Source organism: Leishmania infantum, chromosome 35 (assembly GCF_000002875.2).
Source record: "Leishmania infantum JPCM5 genome chromosome 35".
Lineage (NCBI taxonomy): Eukaryota > Euglenozoa > Kinetoplastea > Trypanosomatida > Trypanosomatidae > Leishmania > Leishmania infantum.
Window position 1 is genome coordinate 372,285 of NC_009419.2, and position 21,952 is coordinate 394,236.

The 21,952-nt window shown below is 57.9% G+C and overlaps 7 protein-coding genes across 7 annotated transcripts; all 7 read left to right on the forward strand.

Moving 5' to 3' along the window:
* Positions 1 to 355: 355 nt before the first annotated feature.
* On the forward strand, positions 356 to 1,948 carry LINJ_35_0870 (conserved hypothetical protein; the record flags this gene model as incomplete). The annotated part of the gene is made up of 1 exon (XM_001468864.1): positions 356 to 1,948. One exon carries the CDS (start codon positions 356 to 358, stop codon positions 1,946 to 1,948), a length of 1,593 nt encoding a protein of 530 aa, XP_001468901.1.
* Positions 1,949 to 2,507: 559 nt separating this feature from the next.
* LINJ_35_0880 (conserved hypothetical protein) lies at positions 2,508 to 3,794 on the forward strand (the record flags this gene model as incomplete). The annotated part of the gene is made up of 1 exon (XM_001468865.1): positions 2,508 to 3,794. The coding sequence occupies one exon, from the start codon at positions 2,508 to 2,510 to the stop codon at positions 3,792 to 3,794; it is 1,287 nt and encodes a 428-aa protein (XP_001468902.1).
* A 743-nt stretch (positions 3,795 to 4,537) lies between these two features.
* LINJ_35_0890 (conserved hypothetical protein) lies at positions 4,538 to 7,309 on the forward strand (the record flags this gene model as incomplete). Its single annotated transcript, XM_001468866.1, has 1 exon — positions 4,538 to 7,309. One exon carries the CDS (start codon positions 4,538 to 4,540, stop codon positions 7,307 to 7,309), a length of 2,772 nt encoding a protein of 923 aa, XP_001468903.1.
* A 695-nt stretch (positions 7,310 to 8,004) lies between these two features.
* On the forward strand, positions 8,005 to 9,567 carry LINJ_35_0900 (conserved hypothetical protein; the record flags this gene model as incomplete). Its single annotated transcript, XM_001468867.1, has 1 exon — positions 8,005 to 9,567. One exon carries the CDS (start codon positions 8,005 to 8,007, stop codon positions 9,565 to 9,567), a length of 1,563 nt encoding a protein of 520 aa, XP_001468904.1.
* A 511-nt stretch (positions 9,568 to 10,078) lies between these two features.
* Positions 10,079 to 10,576, forward strand: LINJ_35_0910 (conserved hypothetical protein; the record flags this gene model as incomplete). The annotated part of the gene is made up of 1 exon (XM_001468868.1): positions 10,079 to 10,576. One exon carries the CDS (start codon positions 10,079 to 10,081, stop codon positions 10,574 to 10,576), a length of 498 nt encoding a protein of 165 aa, XP_001468905.1.
* Positions 10,577 to 11,882: 1,306 nt separating this feature from the next.
* Positions 11,883 to 12,590, forward strand: LINJ_35_0920 (conserved hypothetical protein; the record flags this gene model as incomplete). The annotated part of the gene is made up of 1 exon (XM_001468869.1): positions 11,883 to 12,590. One exon carries the CDS (start codon positions 11,883 to 11,885, stop codon positions 12,588 to 12,590), a length of 708 nt encoding a protein of 235 aa, XP_001468906.1.
* A 2,286-nt stretch (positions 12,591 to 14,876) lies between these two features.
* On the forward strand, positions 14,877 to 20,513 carry LINJ_35_0930 (conserved hypothetical protein; the record flags this gene model as incomplete). Its single annotated transcript, XM_001468870.1, has 1 exon — positions 14,877 to 20,513. The coding sequence occupies one exon, from the start codon at positions 14,877 to 14,879 to the stop codon at positions 20,511 to 20,513; it is 5,637 nt and encodes a 1,878-aa protein (XP_001468907.1).
* Positions 20,514 to 21,952: the final 1,439 nt, after the last annotated feature.

The following is a 21,952-nucleotide window of genomic DNA, read 5'->3' on the forward strand; positions in this document are numbered from 1 at the left end:
CCACATTTCTCGCCTCGCCGCTGACTCACCCAGTGGTGTTATACACCACCGCACCCCTCCTTCTTTCTCTGTGGGTATGGGCGTCGTTTTTAGACCAACCGGCTGCAACGCCTGTATCATGGATCACAATTTTTCAAAGTACCAATACTTTATCAGTTGCTCCATAACCCTCCTCTACGTGGGGCTGATTGCGGCGTCTTACTTCGACATATCGACATGCCCGTACGTCTATGACCGGCCAGCGTCCTTGGCGCCGCTGAGGCTGCCGGGCGCGAAGCAAGTCTGCGGTGATGCGGCGGGCATTCGTCGCTCCCTCTTCGCCTCCCTCGCCTTGGAGGGGGGTTTCTCGTGTCACATGGTGGACATCATTGTCTGGGCCTACGTTGTCGGTCTTTTCGTCTTCATGTCGTGCAAGTACATCGCGTACCGTCTGCAAGGGCTTCACTACTTCTTTCTCGACTACTGCTACTTCCACAACTCCGTGCTGATGTGCTTTCTGCTGTGGCGGCTCGTCGACATCCAGTGGTCGGAGCAGCCCATCATCTCGTGGTCAGCACACATGCCTTTGTCGCGATGGTTGCACGACTACGGCAGCAATGCGTCCAACTTAGCGATGAGCACCGCCGTTCACGCGGTGGATAATGAGACGTGGTGGCGCCCAATCCTCACTGGAACGCCGATCCGCAGGGAGTCCTGGGCTCGCCTCATTGTTCCCCCAGCCGCTCGCAATTACCGCTTTGATGGCGTGTACCTGCCGATCTCGTTCGAGATCCTCACGTGCGGCTACGTGGTGGCCCATCTAACGGAAGCCGAGGTCATCTCATCCTTCATGTTCTTCTTCACGCTATTGGCCGGCACCTTCGGCCCCATACTCGGGGCGATCCTCATGTGGCGCAATGCGCTCTTGTTCCACTCCTTCGATCGCATGTCGTCTTGCTACCTCCACCTGGCACCCGGCATCGTGCAGAGCCTGCTGCTGCACCGCCTGTTCACATCGGCGCGGCGTGAGATCGAGAGCCTGGATCCCGGGCGGCTCTACGAGAACGTCACCGGGATCGCCAAGCAGCTCAACGTCTCCGTTGGCAGCCTGCTGCCGGGCGTGCACACGCTCATGTACAACATGAGTGACGTGTCAACAGCAGCGGCAGACAATGTTACGAAGGTGGGCAGCACGCATCGCGGCCCGGCGCGGCTGATCTCGTCCGTCTATTCGACCCTCACAGCGAAGCAGCAGCAACTGCGGTTCACTCAGTACGCTGCCACGCACCAGCTTGAGGCCCTCTGCGGCTACGGCACCCTCTGCTACGACCTGCGGCGCGCCGTCACCTACGGCAACCTGCTGCGGCTGCATTTTATCATGTTTTGTGTCTGGCAGGTCTTCTACCACACCTTCAACGAGTGGCGCAGGCACGCGCGCGAGCAGTGGTGGAAGAAGCGCCTGGCGAAGCTCGAGAGGCAGCAAAGAGAATTCGTGCAGCTCACCAGTGCCACGGAGACGGGCGCGGAGCCGCTGCACTCGGCTGCCGTGATGAGCGAGGGTGGCGGCGGCAGCCCGGCCGAGCGCATGACCTCGTATAAATGGATGATGGCGCACCCACCTGGTGGTCGCAAGGGTATTCTCGCACGCTTTGTCCTGCTGTTTGGTGAGGGTCGTCTGCCCACCACGGTCATGTTCCAAGTGGCGCAGTGGCTTCTCCACATGTTCTTCTTCACCTGCAGCTACCCCTTCATCCACTTTTGCTTCCACTACATGCTGAGCGCGTGGCCGCTGATGATGTTGGTGCTGGCGTTTGCGCTCCTGTGCGTGTACAACGCAGCGTGCGTGAACCACAAGTGGATCTCGAAGCTGCAGCAGACGGCGTCAAAAAGAATGGAAGCGGGGTGGCAGGAACAGCCCACCAAGTCGATGGCACAGGCCACCAATACAGCAACAGCAAAGAAGGCGTGATAGCGCGCGCGCGCCGCCGTGAGAGAAGCGGTATCCGTATGTCTGCATGTTTCTGTGGCCACCCCCACCCCATGTGCATGTAAGCACTTGGGATTTACTGTCCCCCTTCTATTGTCGCGTTTTCCTCAAGGGATAGCGTGTTTCTCTCAGCAGTGAATGGAGTTTGCTGAGGTGCTCCGGGAGCGGCGCCGCGTCTGCCGCACTGACGGCGGCAGGCACACGTCATTCAAGGGGCAGTAGACACATCTTACAAGATGAACACAAAACGGATAGACAAGGAGAGAACGGATCACCCGCCAAAACGCACCAGCACGAAAGGTCCGTGTGTCCGCAGAACGTGTGGTACCCCCACGTTTGCAGATGAAGACCGCAGCTTTGGGCAACAGCTCCTCACTTCTTTTCAGCCTCCCCAATACGCCTTGCCTCTTCCCTCTCCACGTGCGCCCGCACTAGCAGCCCCTCCATAAGAACACAAGAGGAAATCCATCAGGGCGTTCCCTACGTCAAGCCTGACTGGCCTCATTCGCTCATACGCGCACTCAAGATCCAAGTGCCTGTCATGAAGCGCAGCTACCGAGACAACAAGCCCCGCTTTCACAAGCATCGGCAGGGCAAAATGCTCCTACCGCACAACCACCTCGCTGGATTGTTCTTCACGGTGAACCCTCGCCAGGAGCCGCGCGCGCAGCGGGAGGCGCAGCTTTACCTGTCCACTCTCACCTCCGACCTGGAGGCCGCGCATGAGGCGTTCGTCAAACGCAGCCGCACAACCCCCAGCAGCGCGGACGACGACGCCGCCGGCCGCAGCAGCAACGACCAGGCCGACGTCACCGTTCCCCAGCCGTCCGCCTCGCTGTCCAGCCTTCTGGCGGCAGAGCTAGCGGCCTGTAGCGCGCACGACACCAACGGAAACAGGTTCAACACAACAAAACGGCCGCGATCGGAGGACGATGAGGCCGACGAGGACTCGCCAGCGGACGACGGTGCTGACAGCGAGCCAGGTAGCTGCTGCTGCCGCCGCCGCCGCCGTGACACGCCGCATCGGCGCAGCGAATGGTTCGCGCCACTGGAGACTGGCTGCAAAGGGTATCTCTTCCTCAACGTCCCGACCGTGAATGCCACCGTAACCTGCCCAACGTGCCACGCCGCCTCTAACCTCCCCGAGGCGGAAGGCGTAACGGCAGCGCCCGGGGCCGGTGGCGCAGCGCCGTCGACAACGGAGGCAGACGCGTTGCCGCCGCACACGATTGTAGTGAACCCTCTTGTCTCCCGCATCACTGAGCGCATTTTCGAAGATCTCGCCGCCAATCCCCGGCCGATCTTCCGCAACTGCTTCCGGCTAATGCCGGCCGAACTGACGTGCTGTCCCACACTAGCGGAGATGCAGACGGCGCTGCGCAAGCTGCTGTCCCTCCACTTCGCAGCAGAGACGGTCGACAGCACTGTTGCGGCAGATGACGGGGTGGACTTTGCGCAGCGCATTCTGCTGCCGTCCTGGGGTGCGGACCGGCCGCGCCGCTCGATGCACACCATTGCGCTACAGCTCACCGTCAAGAACAACACGAGCGTCGAGCAGAAGAAGGGCGCCATTGCGTCCGCGCTCACGGCCGCGATTCCCGCCAATCGCTTCATTGTTGTCGCGCAGCCGTCGCACAAGACGAAGTGCACGGTGGAGGCGACCGTCTGCATTTTCGTGGCGCACGCAACATGCGTCATGGGCGTTCAGCGCCGTGTCACGGAGCGGCACAGCTTCAACCTGCACGCCGTCGGCGAGGACGCATTTGTCTTATCCAACGCAGTTCAAGTTTCCCCCAAGGCCGAGCAGCGCACCCTTCAGCATGAGTAGTCATCATCTCGACGAGTAAAAAATATATATAATCCGTTTTCAGCGTGGCGCTCTCTACCACAAGTCATCACACACACCCATGCATACACGACGACAGCGCCCACTCACCTTCGCAGGGATAAGGCTAATAACGTGGCCTTCTGGGGCGAATCGTCTGCCGCCGAACCGGGCCCTGCGCCCAACAGGCCTCCCACTGTCCTACCCCGCCCCTCCTCGGATACGTGCCTCGCTGCCGGCGCGAGTCGGACTGCTTGGGCCGGCCGTGCCCAGAGCCCTGCGTGCGGGCGCAGGCGTCGGTTTCCGGCCGCGCGGGCCGGTGTAAGGGGGGGGGGGGCGTCGCGTCCGCGCACCCCGGGCGGGCGGGGGCTCGCCTGTTTTGCGAGGGGGCTGCCGCGGCGGCCGGCCCTTCCCGCGCGCCTCGCCCACCCGCACGCCCCTGGCAGGCATGACGCCCCCTTCCCAAAAGGCTGCCGACGGCCACCCCGCCCAAGGCGGCGAACGGCCACACCAAGGAACCGACGCAAAACAAACGCGGGGAAGGGCGAAACAAAAGAAAAACAAGCACCCAACCCGGGGCATCGAAGCGGAGGGAAAGCAAGGCGCAGATTGGCCCCAACTACCCATCTTAAATTCATAATCTTCCTTGAACTTCTTTCCCCCTTTTTCTCAGGAAAGTAAATCGCACCGACCCTTAGCGACGTAGGTTTTTTTATTATTTTTTTTTCACTTTCGCCACGAGCATGATGGACTTTGTAGCGATTGAGCGACAGGCGCTGCACGATTTGAGAGATTCAAGCAAGGCCATCAAAATACCCTCCGATCGAGAAAATGACCGCACTGCCGATACCCTAGCGCAACTCGTTGAAAAGCTGAAAATGAATGAACCTGTGTGCGTGTCTGTACAGGTTCATGACAGCCGATTCCAGAAATATGCGTGCACCACGCCCGTCGGTAAGCATATTCTTGAACTCGCTGCAAGAATTGATTGCAGTGGATCAGTTGTGCAGGACCAAATCACTGAAAATCAGTGTCAGCTGCTGGTTTCCTTTCCTGAACGCCTGGCCAACGTGGTTAGCCAAAACCGAAACGCTACGTTTCTTTTCGACGCCACGCTTTATTGGGAACGCCTTTGTGACACTGTATTGCTCTTTCATTTCACAAAAGCGCAGCAGGCCGATAACGGCGAAGGAGTGAAAGTCGATACGAAGCACTTATTAAAGGTTTTGAAAATGCTAGCTGTTTTGCTGCTCCGACGCGGGAAGAGTGACATCATGATCCGTCGTCTGGGAATGATACCAAAGTACCTCTTCGATGGGGAGCATTTTTGCGATCGATTTGCCAATCTAATAGAAGCTGCTTTCGAAGCGAGCAAGCAACTGCATTTTTCTCTCAAATCGCAGAGACGCGCAGAAGTATCTAGCCTTTGGCATCGCTGGAATTCTCTGCTTTTTCAATTGATTGAGAAGCGGGCGGAGATAAAGGATGTCGTTCTCAGCGCTCTTAGTGCTCTGATAAATGCCCCAGCTGGCGGCAACTCAATTCAGCTGGCCAATAATGTGTTCGACACCGTTTGTGCCCATCAGCTTTCCATTGCCGGACCAACGCGGGCAATCGCACGCACCATTGTCAAGGATTTTCTCCCTGCAGTAGCAGGCGCTGCCGATGCGAATCACGGGCTTACTCATAGGGAGCAGGAGTGCTTTAGCGCGCTTTTCAAGAAGTGGGAAAACAAGGAGTTTGTCACCTCTGCTGATTTGAGTCTGAATATGCGGCTTCTGCATCCGGTCATGTACGCGCTTTTGTATTTGCACAAGAAAGCGCCTGCCGAAAGCAGGTTTCCTGATGCGTTTGTCGGAGCTCTTCTTAATGGCGTGACAATCCGCCTCGATAGCACTCGCGGCCCTGAATTGCGAAACTGCGCGATGACAGTTGCTGCCGCATATGCAACGCTTTTCGTGACAAGCGCCGACGGCGTCGCTCCATTGCTGCAGGATGCTAACTTCTCTGCGGCGCTCAATGAGTGGATGAAGGAAGAACCGGGCACCTCACAGTACGCCGAAGCCGTGAGCGCCGCCACGCAGATGAAAAACAAACCCGTAGTCGCAGTAGGTTTGGAGATGCGAGTGTCTTCACTGGTGGAGGTATTTCCCTTGGATCCAGATGAGGAATATCACTTTTTTGCGAGGCCAAGCCACAGCAAAGAAGAAAAATCGATCGCAGCACAGACTATTGATGCACCCGTGGCAATAGTGCAACTCGACTCTACAGAAGCTCCTCTTCCATCATTCAGCCAACAAAAGTACGCGAAAGATGAATTGGGCGAGCACGTGTCCATTCTCAGCAGCATTCGTGAGTGCTACAATGCGTTGGTCGGTGTGGGACGAAGCCCCAACGCGCAATTGCACGAGGTCCAGGAAGCCACTGAAAGTGGCTTGCGAGGACTTTCTGATGCATTCGGTAAGCTCCGGCAGCGGATCGGCTCTGATCTGTTCAACGCAGTCAGCAGGGAGACGGGTCCGCTTGTCGCCGTCTTGTTGCCTACGCTGATTTCACTAAGTATTCATGCTCCCGAAGATCAGAAGCAGTATTTAGTGCAGCTACGCTACACGATTATCGTCGACCTCATCGTGCTGAATCCCCCTTTAGCGCTGAACCAGCTGGGTGGAATGGTGTATCGTAGCAATTATGGAATTTACCAACGGACAGAACTCATAAAGGCAATTGGTGAAGCTGCTTTTGTGTTGTCACAAGTAGAGGTGGCGCCGGCTTCTGCTGCAAGCACAGGGACTGGACACGAGCAAGCCATGGTCACCGAGAAGCTTCAGCGTATTTATCCACCGATTCCGACGCACGAGCTGTCAAGTGGTCGTAAACCGTCTATTGTGGTGAGCGAAGGTAAGAGTACGCGTCGTTGGGGAAATGCGGTAGTTGAACGCCATAATCGTACGCGCCCAAGGCACTACAGCAACTTGCTTGGGGACGTGGCCGCAGCGTTTGTGGCGGTGTTTTTGCATAAACTTGATGCCGATCATTTTGCCTTTTTTCAAGAAGTGGACCCTTACACGCCGTGTGCAATTCTCGATTCTCTTACGAGTGTTTTTCAAGGCATTACAAATGTTCGCCACGTCGCTGCAGAGCTGTCTGAGAAGAACTTCGACTTCTTTTTTGCCGTTTGCACACGGCACCCAAACCTCTCTGTCCGGAAAGCCGCGTGGGCTTCCATGGTGGAGGTGATGCGCACCTGGTGTGGTGTGGCCCCTCTTTGGATTCGTCGGAAAGACGGTGAGCGGATCTTCAACAGGGACGCGGTGACCTATCGCTCACTTGTCTTCACCAAAACATGGCTGAGCGCGCTGGAGATTCTGCAGCATACTTGCGCGGATATGGTGCAGAAGAGTGATCCTTGTGGACACACAGCTTTGATTGCAGTTTCCAGCCTGCGCGATTTGGTGTGTGATAGAGATGATTTTTACTCTATGCTCGCTCGTGTAGAAGAGCGCGCTTTAGAAGAGTAAACCGTTTCTGTCGTTTCTCTCCTTACTGTTACCAGTATTCCGTGTCTCACAGAGTTTCCGCATTTTCTTCAAAACGAAAAAGGAAAAGGACTTTTGTCTCAACTAAGTGGGCGATGCTGCTTTTTGTTGTGTGTGTGTGTGTGTGTGCGTGTGTGTGTGTGTGTGTGTGTGTGTGTGTTTGCTCTGAAAATGCAGCATCCGCGCTGGCACCGGCCTTCTTGGTCTTTCGCCAAAAATGTGCCCCCTTTCCCGCATGTTTCTCCTGGAGACATTCTGTGTCAAATTTAATTCAAGCATCTTCCCTCTCGACATAATTGTCTCTATTCTGTTGCCACAAGAACAATATATGGTGGCGTACTTGTTGTACTCATCTTTCTCCCCTGCGTTATTCCATATATCAGAGCTTTTAGCGATTATTCTGGGTTCCCCAATACTTTTATTGTTGTTGGTCTACGTCGAATAAGTGGTTTGCCTGCTTCTTTCACGTTTGGCGAATGAGGCGACTTGAAAAGAACATTCATGGAGTTGCTCACAGCTTTTTTGTTTCTGCAAAACGCCATGCCCGCCGGCGCCAGCTGCAGCGTGAATACACCAATGAGTCAGACACTGGTGGCTTGATTCAAACCAGCTCGGAAGGCATGGGCCATAAAGCCACTCGACCTGGCCCTGATGTCTCAAGCCTTCGTGGCAGTGGTATGATGGCTGCGCCTGCCGCAACGTCGCTGGACAAGATCCGTGCTCAATTAGTCGCCCTGCGAAATGAGAATAGGCGCAGTGTAGAGGAAGCAAAACAAGCAGCTGAGCAGCGGCAGTGGGAGAAACTGGTGAAAGAGCAAAAGGAGCAAGACGTGCTTCGTGTAGGAATCAGCCTGACTCACGAGAAAACGCGAGGCGACTCTCTCACAAAGCTAATCCAGAGTGAGTATTCACGCCTGAACAAGCCAAATGATGCCTTTCGCGTCGGCAAAGAAGTCGTTGACGGGGTTGCGCAGCGGTCCTTTCTGCTGCAAGAAAAACGATTCAAGGACGCCGATGACGTGCTTCGAAAGAGCAGAAATGCTAGTGATACTCGGCGCTACATGGCGCTAACCTTTTCGTCGTCGCCCGAGCAAAGGGCTCATTTAGTGGAGGTTCTGAAGCGCATGCAGGCACAATGGGCAGCGGAGTGCGAGAAGCTTACGAGAGCATCTGACCCCACACAAAGTTTTTCTAGCAGCAATATCAACGCTACAGTTGAGGCCAGCTCAAGTGCGGTATCGCGACTGGCATGGTTGACGGTGCTAGAGGGGCTACCAGATGAGGATATTCGAGCCCTCTGGGAGGCCGGCATACTCGATGCAGAGACGCTGTTGTCTTTGCTCTCTGAACCTTTGTCAGATACATCTTCGCCGACAGAGAGGAGTGCTGTGTCGGAGCGCACTCGAAACGACGGGGGCCAAGACACTTCCGACGAGGATGCGCCGGCTGGCATGCTTTTCAATGAGAAGATCAAGTATGTGCAGCAGCTACACTATCTGCAAGAGATCACAAATACTATTCGGGAGACGGAGCTGGGTGATGTGCCACCGATTGACCTGGCACCGGCAATTGTGAAGACGAAACGGCGTCGATTCGATGACGTCACAGAAGACGAGCTCCGTCAGCTCGAGCAGTACGAAGAGTCCGCAGCGATGCACCTTCCTCTAAAGGAGCCGTTTCCCTCTAAGGGCGCATCACGTGTGGTGAAGGCAGAAACTTTCAATGTCTGTGTTCCCGCTGCAATGCTCGAGCGTGCCCTTTTCCCCTCCAATTGCTTTTTGAATGCAGTGGCGCAGAAGGACGCCGCGCTGCGGCGCTCTTTGGAGCGGATGGAGCGAATCAAGCGAGAGACGCTGCTCGATCCGGAGTTTCAAGAGGCGGTGCGTTTCGCGCACGCCGTGGAGGAAGCATCTGTGGCGCCCCATCTTCGTGGCTGGGACAGCAGCAACGGTGATGACGGTGATGTCAGCGGTGAGGAAAAGGGCGCGCCACCTCGGGCCACTCGTCGCGCCGTATCGAAGCGCGAGAAGCGGGCGGCTCGCAGCCACCAGCTGCGAGGCCCCATGGCGCGCTCGCCGTACTCGCCAGAAGTAATACCGTATTTTTATAATGATATGCGCAGCATAGTGCCACCGCATGGGGCATTTAACCTGCCGGACCCAGCGCCGACGAAGGCCGAGCGTGCCGCACTACGTGGCCGTCGGCGCCGTGCGCGAAAAGGAACGCGCTACAGCAAATGATAACCTGCTCTCTTGAAACGTTTTTTTGTTACTACTACTATTCTTGCGTCGCTAACCTGGGAGATGTGCACGAGTTTCCCTCTTCCTGTTCACAGTTTTGCTGTTTGGGTGTCCACAGGCTTGCATGCCTCTTCGTCTTTCTTACTGCAAAATGGTTCGTCGGAAGCCGCAGAAACGCTGCACAGCTGATGAGTTGAGGAAGGGTCCAGGTCGACGAGGCAAGCTGCCCAGAAAAGTGAGTGTTCGCCTCGCCTCGCCTTCTTTTGATGCGAGCCGCTTTGTAGGGCCGAGAACGCAGTGCTCGGTGTGGTTTTTCTGCCGCCTTCTTGCTCCACTCTCCATTGTCCACTCATCTCCCCTCATCCTCTGCTTTGCAACATTGGCGCTAGTGCCCTCTTGGTGCGGTCACCTTACAAAAACTGAAATCGTTGGTCGACATTTTTTCCTTTTGTGTGTGTGTGTGTGTGTGTGTGGGCGCGTGCGTCGTTAGTGCTCTGAGGAACAACGAAAGATGTTTTCCAGCCACAAAACCCCTGCAATGGCGCAGCGTGACGGATACGACGATGAGCAGCACCTTGTCGCTGCGGTATCGGAGTTCAAAAAGGTAGAGGCGTCCAACCAATCTATGGTGGATCAGCTACACCAACGACTCGCATCTCCGTTCCAAATAACAACGAAGCCGTGTGAAGCGGGCCGGGCAGCAGTGCTGCAGTGCTATCAGCAGCTGCAAAGCTCCTCGGCGATCACGACTAGCAAGGCAGCATCGTCGGCATCGCCCGCGCCGCCGCTGGGAGCACGCAGCGACAGCAAGAGCTCCAACGTAGCTCCCGCTGAAGCGTGGCTCTCAATTCCATACCAACAGTGCTACGAGACCGCGCTGGCATATCACCAGTGCGTGGAGGACACGCTAGCAAAGCACTTAGCCCTCGTCGCTGTCTTTGAGCAGCGTGGCACCCAGCAGAAGATAGCGCATCAATCAGTCATGAAGGCTCAAGATAAGCCACAATGAATGAGGGAGGGAAACCGACAAATGTGCGCCTCAAACTACCAGGCGTCACGCCAGGTGTGTTTGTCAGACTAGGAAGCAGCCAGTGGGTGTATGTCAGTCGATTCGACTCGCCTCTTCTGCTTTGCCTCCGCGCGCAGTGGATCTGCTTTGTTGTCTAGGCGAAAGGGAGGAGGGAGGAGCAAGAGGGAGGTGAAGAGTTGTACCCGCGACCCCTTCTCTTCCTTTGATTGTTCATGTTGCTAATCGTCACACGCTCGAAGGGGAAAAAAATGTATTGGAGGTTTGTGTTTCAGAGAAGTCCGCACTCCAAGTAAACAAAGCGAGCGTGAGTCTTAGGGGCAGCAGGGTCTCTGCTGAGGAGCAAGGCGCATGGCCAGTGCGTCCACGCGCTGCTCCCCTCACCCCAAGCTCTTCATCTGCCGTGGAGTGCGCGTCCTTGCCAACGCCGCACACTATCGACTCCACGGCCGCGTGGAGTGCAGCGGCACACGGCGTCGCAACTATCATAGGCGAAATGCAGCCTTTGCTCACATACCCTCACACCAGCGCATGTGCGTATGTGTGTGGGTGTCTCCACCGTGAAAGGCGAACGAGGCTCCGCGGGTGAGAATAGAACGGTCACTCAGCTCACCGCAAAGCTAGGCATTCCTTCTTTGCTCTTGGGCGACATCGTTTGTTCTTTCATCTCGCTTTCCTCGCACTCTCTCTCTCTCTTCTGTCACTCTTCGATTCACGCGCACAGAATCGCAGAAGTGGTCGTCACTTTGGTCAGTGCACACGGCACCCTCACTCTCTCCCTCTTTCACTTTCCCACACACACACACGCACGCACAGACACGGCGCACCGCGTAGAGGGGTGGGGGAAGGGGCATCTCGGCTCATTCCGCTCAGCGACCGCTCAATAGCGCTTTGCTTTCCACCCACCTCTGTCTAGCTGCGCTATTCCATCATCTAACTAATCAGCAGGCACACACACACGCACACACAAGAGCAAAAAGGTAGCTCACGCCAACTCAGCAGCTGCTTTCGGGACTATTCGGACGCGACGTATTTCTCACAGGCACATACAACGGGAGCATCGGGTCCTTTTTATTTTCTCTTGCGCTTCCTACCTCCTTTTAAAATCGTGCGACGGTGTCGACAGTTTCGCACTGCTGCCCATTCACCCCACCTGCACACACGAGCACATTGTTTAGTACGCTGGCACTCGCTACTGCAGTCGAATCCTTGCGTTCGCGTAAGCATAAACGCCCACCCCGCTCGTAGCGTCCGTGTCACCTATCGCGAGTCACGCGGAAGCGTGAAGATGGCGCCAAAGAAGAATAACACAAAGAAGGAGACGAAGCGTAAGGAACTGACGGAGGAGGACATGCTTCGTCTCGGCATGACGCCGGAGGACATCCGGCGCATTCTGGAGGAGCGCGGCAAATCGAGCGAGGACAAGCAAGCGGAGCAAGCCCGCGAGGAGGCTCAGCGCCGCGAGGCCGAGGCCCGCCTGCGCCAGCAGCGCGATCACCAGAAGCAGGTGGAGAGCATGGTGGTCGAGGAAACCACCACGCGAGCAACGCTCCGCTACAACGAGGACCAGGAGTGGACGCAAATGGAGTCTTGTGAGCTGATGCCGGCAAAGCAGAAGATCTTGCGCCACGTTGCCGTGATGGAGGCGCAGCGCCGAGCTGAGGAGGCGAAGCGGCGCCAGGCTGAGGAACTCGCGGCGTACCAAGCGAGGCTGCAGAGCATGTCAGACGAGCAGCGCGCCGCCTTCTTGGAAGAGGAGAAAGAGAAGGAGAAGCGCCGCATCGAGGACATCGTTGCGTCGGAAGAGAAGCGTATGGAGCGCGAGCGCCGCCGCGAGGCCCGTCGTAAGGCCCGCAAGGAGCGCCTCCTGAACAATGAGAATGCCGACGACCTCCTCTCCAGCGATGACGAAGAGCCTAAGGGCAAGGGCGCAAAGAAGGGAAAAGAGTCGGTCATCGATGAGCTGGAGTTCGACCTACATGAGAAGTACCTGTGAAAGATGCTGCGCGGGCAGTGGATGTCTCTAGGAGCTTGATTATCCACAGTACACACAGATGTGGGTATGGTCGTGGTGCCGGAGCCACTTCTCTGTCGTTGACCGCGGTAAACAAATGACACGCGCGCACGTGCCGGTGTGCCTTTACGTAGGCATTTGGTTTCGTATGGAGGGAAGGGGAGTGGAGGGGAGCTGTTTCTGTCGTTCAAATTTACTTTCTCTCTCTCCTGTCCTTCATTGATAATGTGCTTTGTCTCCTCTATCATCTAAGGACCGAAATTCTATTCCTAGCGCCTGTGCAAGGACGTCTGTGGTGACGGGGGGGTGGTGAGGATGGGGGTGAAGCGCAGCAGATGAAAGCGAAGAAAAGAGGTGAAGTGCGCATGCTCAAGAGGCCAAAGTCACTTTTTCTCTCCCACGCTCCCCCTTTTTCTTTGTCCTGTTTCTTTGTTGTTGGAAAACGGCTTTCCTTGAGTGTTACGTCGTGTCGGGGGAGTGATGAATAATGGCGCCTTGGCACTCTCCTCTCCCCTTTCATCGGCGCACTAGCTTCCTCCCATACAGACAAATCCGCGTGAAGGCTGCGACTGCTCTCAAGTGGCACGATAAGCACGGGGCGGGAGACTATGATGACGTGTTGTCTCTCTCTCTCCCCACCCCCTCTCTTTACAACGCAAACCGTGAGAAGAAAGTGTATATATACACATATATATATATATATATGTATATATGTATATATATATGACTGAAAGCGAGGAGGAAGAGAAGACAACGAGCTTCACTGTCCTGCGCTGATTACGACGCTTTGGAATCACTCCTCTTCCACTCCCCTTGATGACGGGGGCACACACACCTCGGTGCGTGGCGTCTCAGGGGCCAATACCCCGCTCTCTGTGAGGGGGGAAGTCGAGCAGCCCCCTACCCCCTATCCCCTGCCGACGCCGAATCACTTCGGGTGGTGGCAGGATCAAAATGCCCACAACATGGTAAAGCCAGAGCGATTCATCGCTACTGATGCCGGCGGTGCGGTTCTGGATGGCGTCGGAGAGACCTGCGACAGTGAGCACGTTTGTACCATCCATGCGATGCGGAGAGTCGCATTGTGATTCGAATGCATCCCACCCGGCCCTCGCACTGCCTCCAGATGCGGGAGGCCTGAGCCACCCCCCAAGGGGGTTGCACCAGGGGTGGCGACCGGCACAATGGGAGCGGCTGTGAGGCGGCACTGCGAGGCGGGTGGGTGGGTAGGGCTCCATGCAGGGGCCGCGCTTCGATGGCTGGGTCGGCGCACTGCTGTAGCGCGTGTGTGTCTGCCACTGCCTCGCGCCACGCGATGAGATCTGTGGCAGGGCTGGGGGCAGCAGAGTGGCGTCGGACTCCTGCTGCACGGCAGAGAATGGACGCACATGCTGAAATGTGAAAAAAAAAAAAGAAAGGTCGTCATAAGAGATCTGCTTCTCTTGTCGTTTCTACGATCACCTCGCTTTTCCGCCAATGTCCACCTTGGCTTTTCCGAGGTGCTCGTGCTTCACGCTCCACAAAGCCCTTCTCGATTCTCTTTGCCAAAGAAGCAGGTACACACAGACCGGGGCACGCAGACGCAGCAAACACAGAGACGCGCACAGGTAGCATGCGAGCAGGCACGGCCAGCACGCATATTCCTCACACGCACATCCCACATAACAACGTCAAGAGAGGGAAACAATGTAACTAACTACTTACCAGCATAGCACATGCATTTCCTTAAGGTACGTGAGTGCACGTATAAATCGCCCCCTCATTATTTTGTCTTATGTATCTTTGTTTGTTCTGTGGTTGCTGTGTATCACGTGCTCTCTCGAGAGCTTCAAGCTTCACGTCTCACCGTTGCCGCATTCAGCACTTATCCGCATACAAGCACGCAAGGCGGCTTCGCCACGCCTTTCCGCCCTTGGCTCCGTAGCCGTGATGAAAAACGTGCAAGGCCGCAGCCTCCGTGAATGCCGGCCTTCGCCACACGCACAGCGCCAGGGCGCCAGGCCTCCACCTTTCACCTCCAAGACTCGCACACGCACCTTTTCAAAGGAGCAGCCACGAAAGGGACGTGATGCGCGTCGCCAATCCTCTTCGCCGCATGGCACCCCGTCGCCTTCATCACCTGCCCCTCTCGCCGCAGCATGTCCAAGCCAGAAGGCGCAGGCCGCTGCAGCCACTTTGACGGGCGGCAATGCCAGTGGCGCGCCGGCTGCGTTGGCCACCTCCTCCCCCACGCTGCTGGCAGCCGATGACTCCGAGGCAAAGGATGGCATGCGAAGGCCGACCTCGAGGCGGCCGAACTCAACCCCTGCAGAGGTTTCTCCTGGCGCTGGTGATGAAACAGCGCAGCGGAAGGGACCAACATGGCAGCAAAGCGCAGGTGACAGGAGCGCACCTCCAGCCGCACGATCGCGTATTGGGCGGCACCTGGCGCCACCGCGGCGAAAGTGCCGCGCGGCCTCGGCGTCGGCTTCTCCATCTCACGCCTCCTCCTCTCCCAGCGCATCCGACATGCAGTCCACCAGCTCGAGAACCTGCAGCAGCTCAAGCGACAGGGACGCTCGTGGGGTGTACAGGTCACTGCAACGTGATTCTCAGCGAAACCGGGGTCGCGGCGCGATGCCAGCAACGGCAGCCCATCCTTCTGCGTCGTCTGCAACTACGAAAGGCTCGAAAAAGTCGTGGCGTGCATCACAACAACAGCGAAAGCAGCATCGCGTGGTCGCGGGGGGAGCCTACTCCAGCACAAGCAGTATCAGCTCCTCATCGGCAACATCGCCAGATGGCACAGCGACCAAGTCAGCGAGAACCTCCAGCGATAGCTGGCTCAGCCGGCGGAGGTGCGCGAGCCAGAATGACGAAGGAAACGCCTTCCTTTCGCCCCCCACCTCTACATCGGTGGAGCCGATCTGTGCCTTCACGGATGTGCTGCCGCGCGACGTATATCTACGCATTTGCGGTTTCCTGACTGAGGCGGACTGCTGCACGCTGCTCGAAGTAAGTCTGTGCATGCACGCCGCCATCACCAGCGCCGACAGCATCGTATGGCGCCACATGTGCGTGAATACGTGGATGTACAAGCAGGGATTTCAGACATTCATTCAACACGTAAGAGCGCTAGAGGTGTTGGCGCGCCAAGAGGAGCTCGAGGTTCAGGCGCTGCAGCAGCACATGCTCCTGTTGCGCGAGCAGGGCATTGTTTTCGGCGAGTCTGATGTGTCCGCCACATGCGACTGCACAACAGTGCTCATTCGTCGCCGGCAGCACGAACGCGCTCGGTGGATGGCGGCTGCAGCAGCAGGTGCCGCGGCCTCAACGCTCCACCGTTCGAGATTGACGAGCAAGTTGGGTAGCGCGACCGCCAGCGCGAGCAGCACAACGCAAACCGATAGTAGCTGCGTGATAAGCAGCGCCGGCGGCCGCCGGCGCTGCAAGAGCCGACGCTGTCACAGGAAAGCCAGGCGCAGCACCACCACAGCATCTACGCCACGACGCAGTGGAAACATCTGTGGTGCAGCAGCGAAACGGCCAACACACGCGGCACGGTGGGCAGAACCATCATCACAGAGGCTGGACTCCCGCTCGACGGCAACCACGGCCACTTCAAGGACATTACGAAGCCGTCGCAAGTGCAGTGACGGCTTGCGTGACAGCGATGATACGTCTGAATCGCTGTCTCGCTCCTGCTCATCGCGGAGTTTGTCCTCGTCCGAGTCGTCGAAGGAAAAAACTTGCAACGGCACACACCACATACAGACGCACCCGCCGAGCCATCACAGCGCTGATGACTCTGCAGCCCCACTGCGCCCAGGCGGCTCTGACGCAGGCGAGAAAGCATACAGCGATACTGGTTGTTCGCCTCTGCCGCCGCCCCCTTCAAGCAGTCACGCGGACGCCTCGGCGGAGCCACGTGAGAAGGCGCGCGGTGGCTCTTCCGCGGCGCTACGCTCAACGAGTGCATCAGACGGCAGAGGAGATAATGCATACGAGTATCTGAGTACTGAGGACGGCGAGACAGAGGACAGAAGAGAGCGGCGGGTGCGCATTCGCCTGCCAGAGGCCGAGGCTGATGACGAAGGCAACGCGAACCTGACAGATACGTCTGTGCTCGCCGTACGCTCTCGTAGCGGTTCTCGTCACCGCAGGCGCAGTCGCCGCTCTCTCTCCGGCAGTCTGCTGCCCCCGGCTCACGGCTATCGTCACCATCACCGACACGATGGTTCGTCACGGCAGCAACAGCAGCCGCCACGCAGCCGGTACCGCCGCAGCCACCGCGAGAAACGGCGCAAGCCCGCTCGCCAGCGTCGACGGAAGCGTGGCCGCAGTCGAGGTCCGCGCTCGACTGGCGGCGGCGGCAGCCGGCACCGCTCTCAGCTGCACCGCGGTCAAGGCCGCCAGCACCGCTCATCGCACCAGCATCACCACAATCCCAAAGCAACGAAGAGTTCGCGGCGGCGGCGACGTCGTCAGCGCAACGCCGCCGCAGCTGCGGCTGCCGCTGCACAGGCTGATCGCGACGGCGGCAGCGCAAGCTTCTACGCATCTTCTCAGAATGCCGCGGTGGGTGGCGGAATCAGCACCTACTTTTACCAGACAGCAACATATGAGGCCATCAAGAGCACCACCCCGGTGCTAGAAGCGCAGCACATCGCACCCTCCATGGTTCCCTTTAAGCTCGGAGGTAGGCAGACACCTTCAGTGAGCGGCGCAGAGGCTGTCGTGATTCAAAGTCGCGGAACGGCGCAACGAAATCCGCACCAGCCTCGCGGTAGCGAAGTACACGCGTGCGAGGCGTATGCCGCCGGTGCCCTCGCGCAGCCAGCATCCCCACTGGACAGCGGCAGCGATGCGGCTCAGAGGACGGTGTCGGCATCTCCGAAAACGGGCTCAGCCTCTCAACAGGTGACGTCACCCCAAACAGCAACCACTGCGCCCAGTGCTGCTACGGCATTCGGCACAGGCGCCAACGAGGAAAGGCTTTACTGGTGGCAGTTGACGCCTGAGGCTCGGCAACTTCAGCTTCGCCGCATGCAACAGCTTGAGCTACAGCAGCAGCTGGCGGCATCCAGCGGTGAGCTCACGACGCGAACAACGCCGTCTTTGCGGGACGGGGATGAGCTGGCAGATGAAGCGGCGCTGCGGGAGTGGGACGAGCTGGAAGCCTCCTCCTTAGGATCGTCGAGCGGCACCATCTACGAGGAAGATGCAGACGCGAGTCGGGAAGGCGACAGGGAAGAGGGGTACAGCGATGGAAACGGCGCTTCCGTCATCTCTGACGATACCGAGGGGAGGAGCGAGCGCAGCACCAACGAAGACGAGGACGAAGGGGAAGGTAGCACCGACAGCAGCGATTATCGTCATCGCCGTCGTCGCAGTCGCAAGTTGTGGCGGACTCAGAGCAGGTCGACAAGGCGATCAGTCACCAGTGACGAAACCACGTCGACGACGGCGCCTTGCCGCCTCTCGTGCCGCCAACGGCACGGTGGTGAGTCAAGCACTTCCTCGTCCTCCTGCTGCTCGAGCCGCCTTCACGCTGCCCCTCCCTCCCTCGTCAATGGCGAAAGCACCGCCTCTGAGTGCGGGGTCGACAGTGAGAAAGAGCGGTGGATGCGCACAGGCGTACGCGGAGCCGCATCTTTGCCGCATCAACGGTGCAAGTCGAGCGATGCCACCGACAGCCGTAGCAGGGGCAATGGCAATGACGATGACGATGGCGCTGGTGGCGGTACATCCGAGGGTACCGCCGACAGGTACGATTCCGACGAAGGCGCGACAGCTGCGTCCAGCACGACTGCGTCTGTCGTAAGTCAGGCGGACAACAAACTCATAGCAGATAGCAGCAGCAAGAGCAGTAGCGGCAAGCGAGTGCTCCCTCGCGTGCGCCGCAGCGGTCACCCCTATGCTTCACTTGGCATCTCCGTGGGGGCTTTAGTGCCCTCCTCGTCCAGATTAGCGATTCGCGCGGAGCGGCGTGTTGCCAAGGCCTTGGAGAAGCGTTACGAAGGCATTGAGGAGGCGATGGTGATTACGCGCTCCAAGAGCGTGCTCATCCACACGCTGGCGCGGCAAACTCACGCACACCTGCCGCGCCTTCTCGCAGCAGCGCAGCGACAGCATCGGTTGATGAACACGCTACCCGCTGCTGCAGCTGCCCACCACGCCGACCCCTCTCTCGTGTCTCCTACCGTTGCTTTGCATCGTGGAGCTCCGGACTTCTCCGAGGTAGCCTCGGCACCGACAGCGCGTGCCATCATTCTGATCGGGGCCGGCAGCAGTGGCTTCAGCGGCTGTGGAGCATCGACAACGCTGCCGGCGGCCGCCTCGCTAGCTGCCCCGCCAGCATCGCACCTCCTCTCCTCTCTTGACAATTCTTTTGCCACTGTCGCAACAGCGGCCTTGGCCGTGCCCGCGTCGCCGCTATACCAGCTCGCTCGCAGCAGCAGCTCTAACGCCCTGACCAGCTCAAACGGTGAACGCGGCGGCGGTTTGAGCGGCATGTTGCCCTGCCAAGGCAACCCTCACTCTTCTCCACCCTCCACGAGTACTGCTAGCCTAGCTGCAGACACGGTGGGCAACGGCGGCGGCGTTGCAACCGCACCTCGCGCACCCCTACAAGGCCTTTTGGCGCGCCATCGCATGGCCGCCACAGAAGTTGTTGCCGTCGGTGACAACGGTGTCAGGGGAGGTGCACCGTCCAGCGCTGGCGGCGCACCGCTGCAACCAACGAACGACGACGAGGCTGTCGACGACGACGACGAGGAGCAGCTCGCCCCCGTTTCGTGGAAGTTCGCCTTCTTCATGTCTCGCCGCGAGGCGCAACGAGTGAAGATCACCCTGCAAGATCTGATAGAGGGGATGTGGGTGGTGTGCTTCCGTAGCAGCGGCCGAACTCACCCAATCCGCTTCGTCGGACAGCACCAAGTCTTCGTATATCCACCCCTCCCCACAACAGAAGAAGAGGAAGAGCAGCGACTGCAACAGAACGGTCTGGAATCGAGCGAGGCTGGTCACGCCACCGCAACGGCGGATGCAACCAGCGCGACCTCGGCAGCGCCTCCGTTGCCCTTTCACATTCTGCAAGGTGGTGCGCAGCTGGTGGTGCACCAGTTTCCGCCCATGAAAGTAATGCGGCGGAACGGTGCAGCGCCGGGGAATGCTGCTGCTGGTGGCACGCTGGCGGCGGTGGCACCAGTTTCCTCGGCCAATGCTCCGGCGGCAGCAGCGGTGACGCCAGCAATGATGGCGGAGAGGCGGTTTGCTGCAGAGCCGCAAGCGACCTTGCGCAAGCTGCGACTGCGCATGCTATCATCTGCCGCACATGGCGCAGCCACATTCGAGGCGATGCCATACGGCGACGTCATGGGTGACTTCGCCGCCGCCGGCTGTGCTGTCGATGGCGAGCACAACAGGGGTTCTGGCAGAGGCTTTGGCTGCCGAGACTGCACCTCGTACGACTCGCATGGCGCCGCTGCTGTCTCTTCCACGGCCACAACGAACGATGTGCGCCGCGTCATTGCGCAAGGACTGGGGTTTTGTGCCGCGTACATGAAGGAGGCGCTTGGCCAACTTCCTGTTAGGCCAGAGGAGGAGCACACCAGTGAAGAGGAAGGTGCAACGACGCGCCGCGGATGCAACACCGCCCCCTCTCGAGCTAAAACGCGACGATTTTTCTACGGCCCACTGACGCAGCGCGAGTACGAGGCCCAGCAGCGGCGTGAATTGTGCTTTGCACCGGGCGGGGGCGGCGATGTGTTGAATGATTGGGGCTGGACGATCACGAGTCAGTACGTGAAGATCTTTTCTTTGGACATCACCGCACCCTTGTATGTGAAGCGGCTGCAGCGGGTTGCTGATGTAGAGGTTATCGGCCGTAATCACGGCGGGGAGCGCCGCACAGGTAATTCGTAGTCAAGGGCACGTAAGTCCTTGGGTTGCGGATAACGGGTGGGAAGTATGCATGAAGTAGCCGGGCCAGGTGCGCAGACGTCAAATGGCTGAGCGCATTTGTTTGAGTGGCACGCAACGTCTGATCGTGACTCTGGCGCCAATGGATGTAATTCGCCACTCCTTGTTCCTCCTCCTCCGCACTTCATAGTGCTTTCACATGACCAGTCTTTGCTTTTCTCTTTCGTATTTGTTGGGAGTGAGTCTCTGCTGTATCTGCGTGTGCGTGTGTGTGTCTAGGATTCGTCTCTGTTGTATTTAGTTGCTGTTGCGCGCTTTTTCGTGGATGCGGATCTTAGGATTGGGGTGAGCGGGTGAATGACGGCTGCTCTGCTGTTGCATGGAGTTCAGTAATGAACGCTGAAAACACGAATGAAGGAAAGTAGAAAGAGGGCACAGACCCGCATCAACAAATGATAGCAGAATGTAATTTGCTTCTTCTGCTGATCAGCAGCAACCCTGATTGAGCGGCACCTACTCATCGTGCGTGCATGTATCCCCTTGCGCACTTAAATGTGGAAAGCCCCCGCTGTGGCGTCACCCCACCCGCCGCCAGCCTACTCACCTGGTTCTTGTCATCAGCTCATCTTCCTCGCCGGCCTTCCCTCTGCTGCACACGTCATGCGCATACACCCCCTACCCCCATCATGTGGCGCTCGCTTCCCTTCCCTCCCTAAGTAGGCGATCACCGTCCTTTGTTCCTCCTTTGTTTTTCGTTTGACATTTCTCCCATTGACGACTCTACTCCTGCATCGTTCGGCTGTTTTTTTTTTTTATTCCGTTGACGCATGTGTCTGCCCATTCTTAGTTTCGCCATTTGCCGCTGTTGTTGTTGCCAGCCATCTACCCCCCCCCCACGACCCTGCATGTATGGCTGTTGCTCCTAGCGAGCCTGCAGAGCATCTGTCGCCCTTTGCGCACATACACACACACGCATACGCACTCTCCTCTCTCGTGCTCCTCCTCGCAGCTTTTGTTGTTATTGTCTATCTCCTTTTTATTCTCTGTAGAGTAGCGCCCTTCCTCCCTCCCTCTCTTGTGGGTATGCCTGTGACTACTCCCCTTCACACGCAAACGCACATTTGTGTTCTTGTAGCTGGATTTGTCACTTGAAGGTCCATTAGAAGCTGCTGTGCACGTCATCGCCGACTCACCGCTGCCCCCCCCCATCCCTTCCTCTCCTCTGCCTCTCCGCCCCTTGCGCGCACGTGCTTCTCCGCACTCTCCTCCTCTCTCTCTCCCTCTTGTGTTCTTTTGTTGTTGTTTCGACTGTCAAGTCCTCGCCTCTGTCTCGACGCGTTCGATGCATGCCTCCGTACTCGTCTGCTTTCTCGGGTCTTTCTGCGTCTCTTCCTTCCGTTTAACGTCTCGTCACCAGCGTGCCTGTCCTCCACACCTTCCCC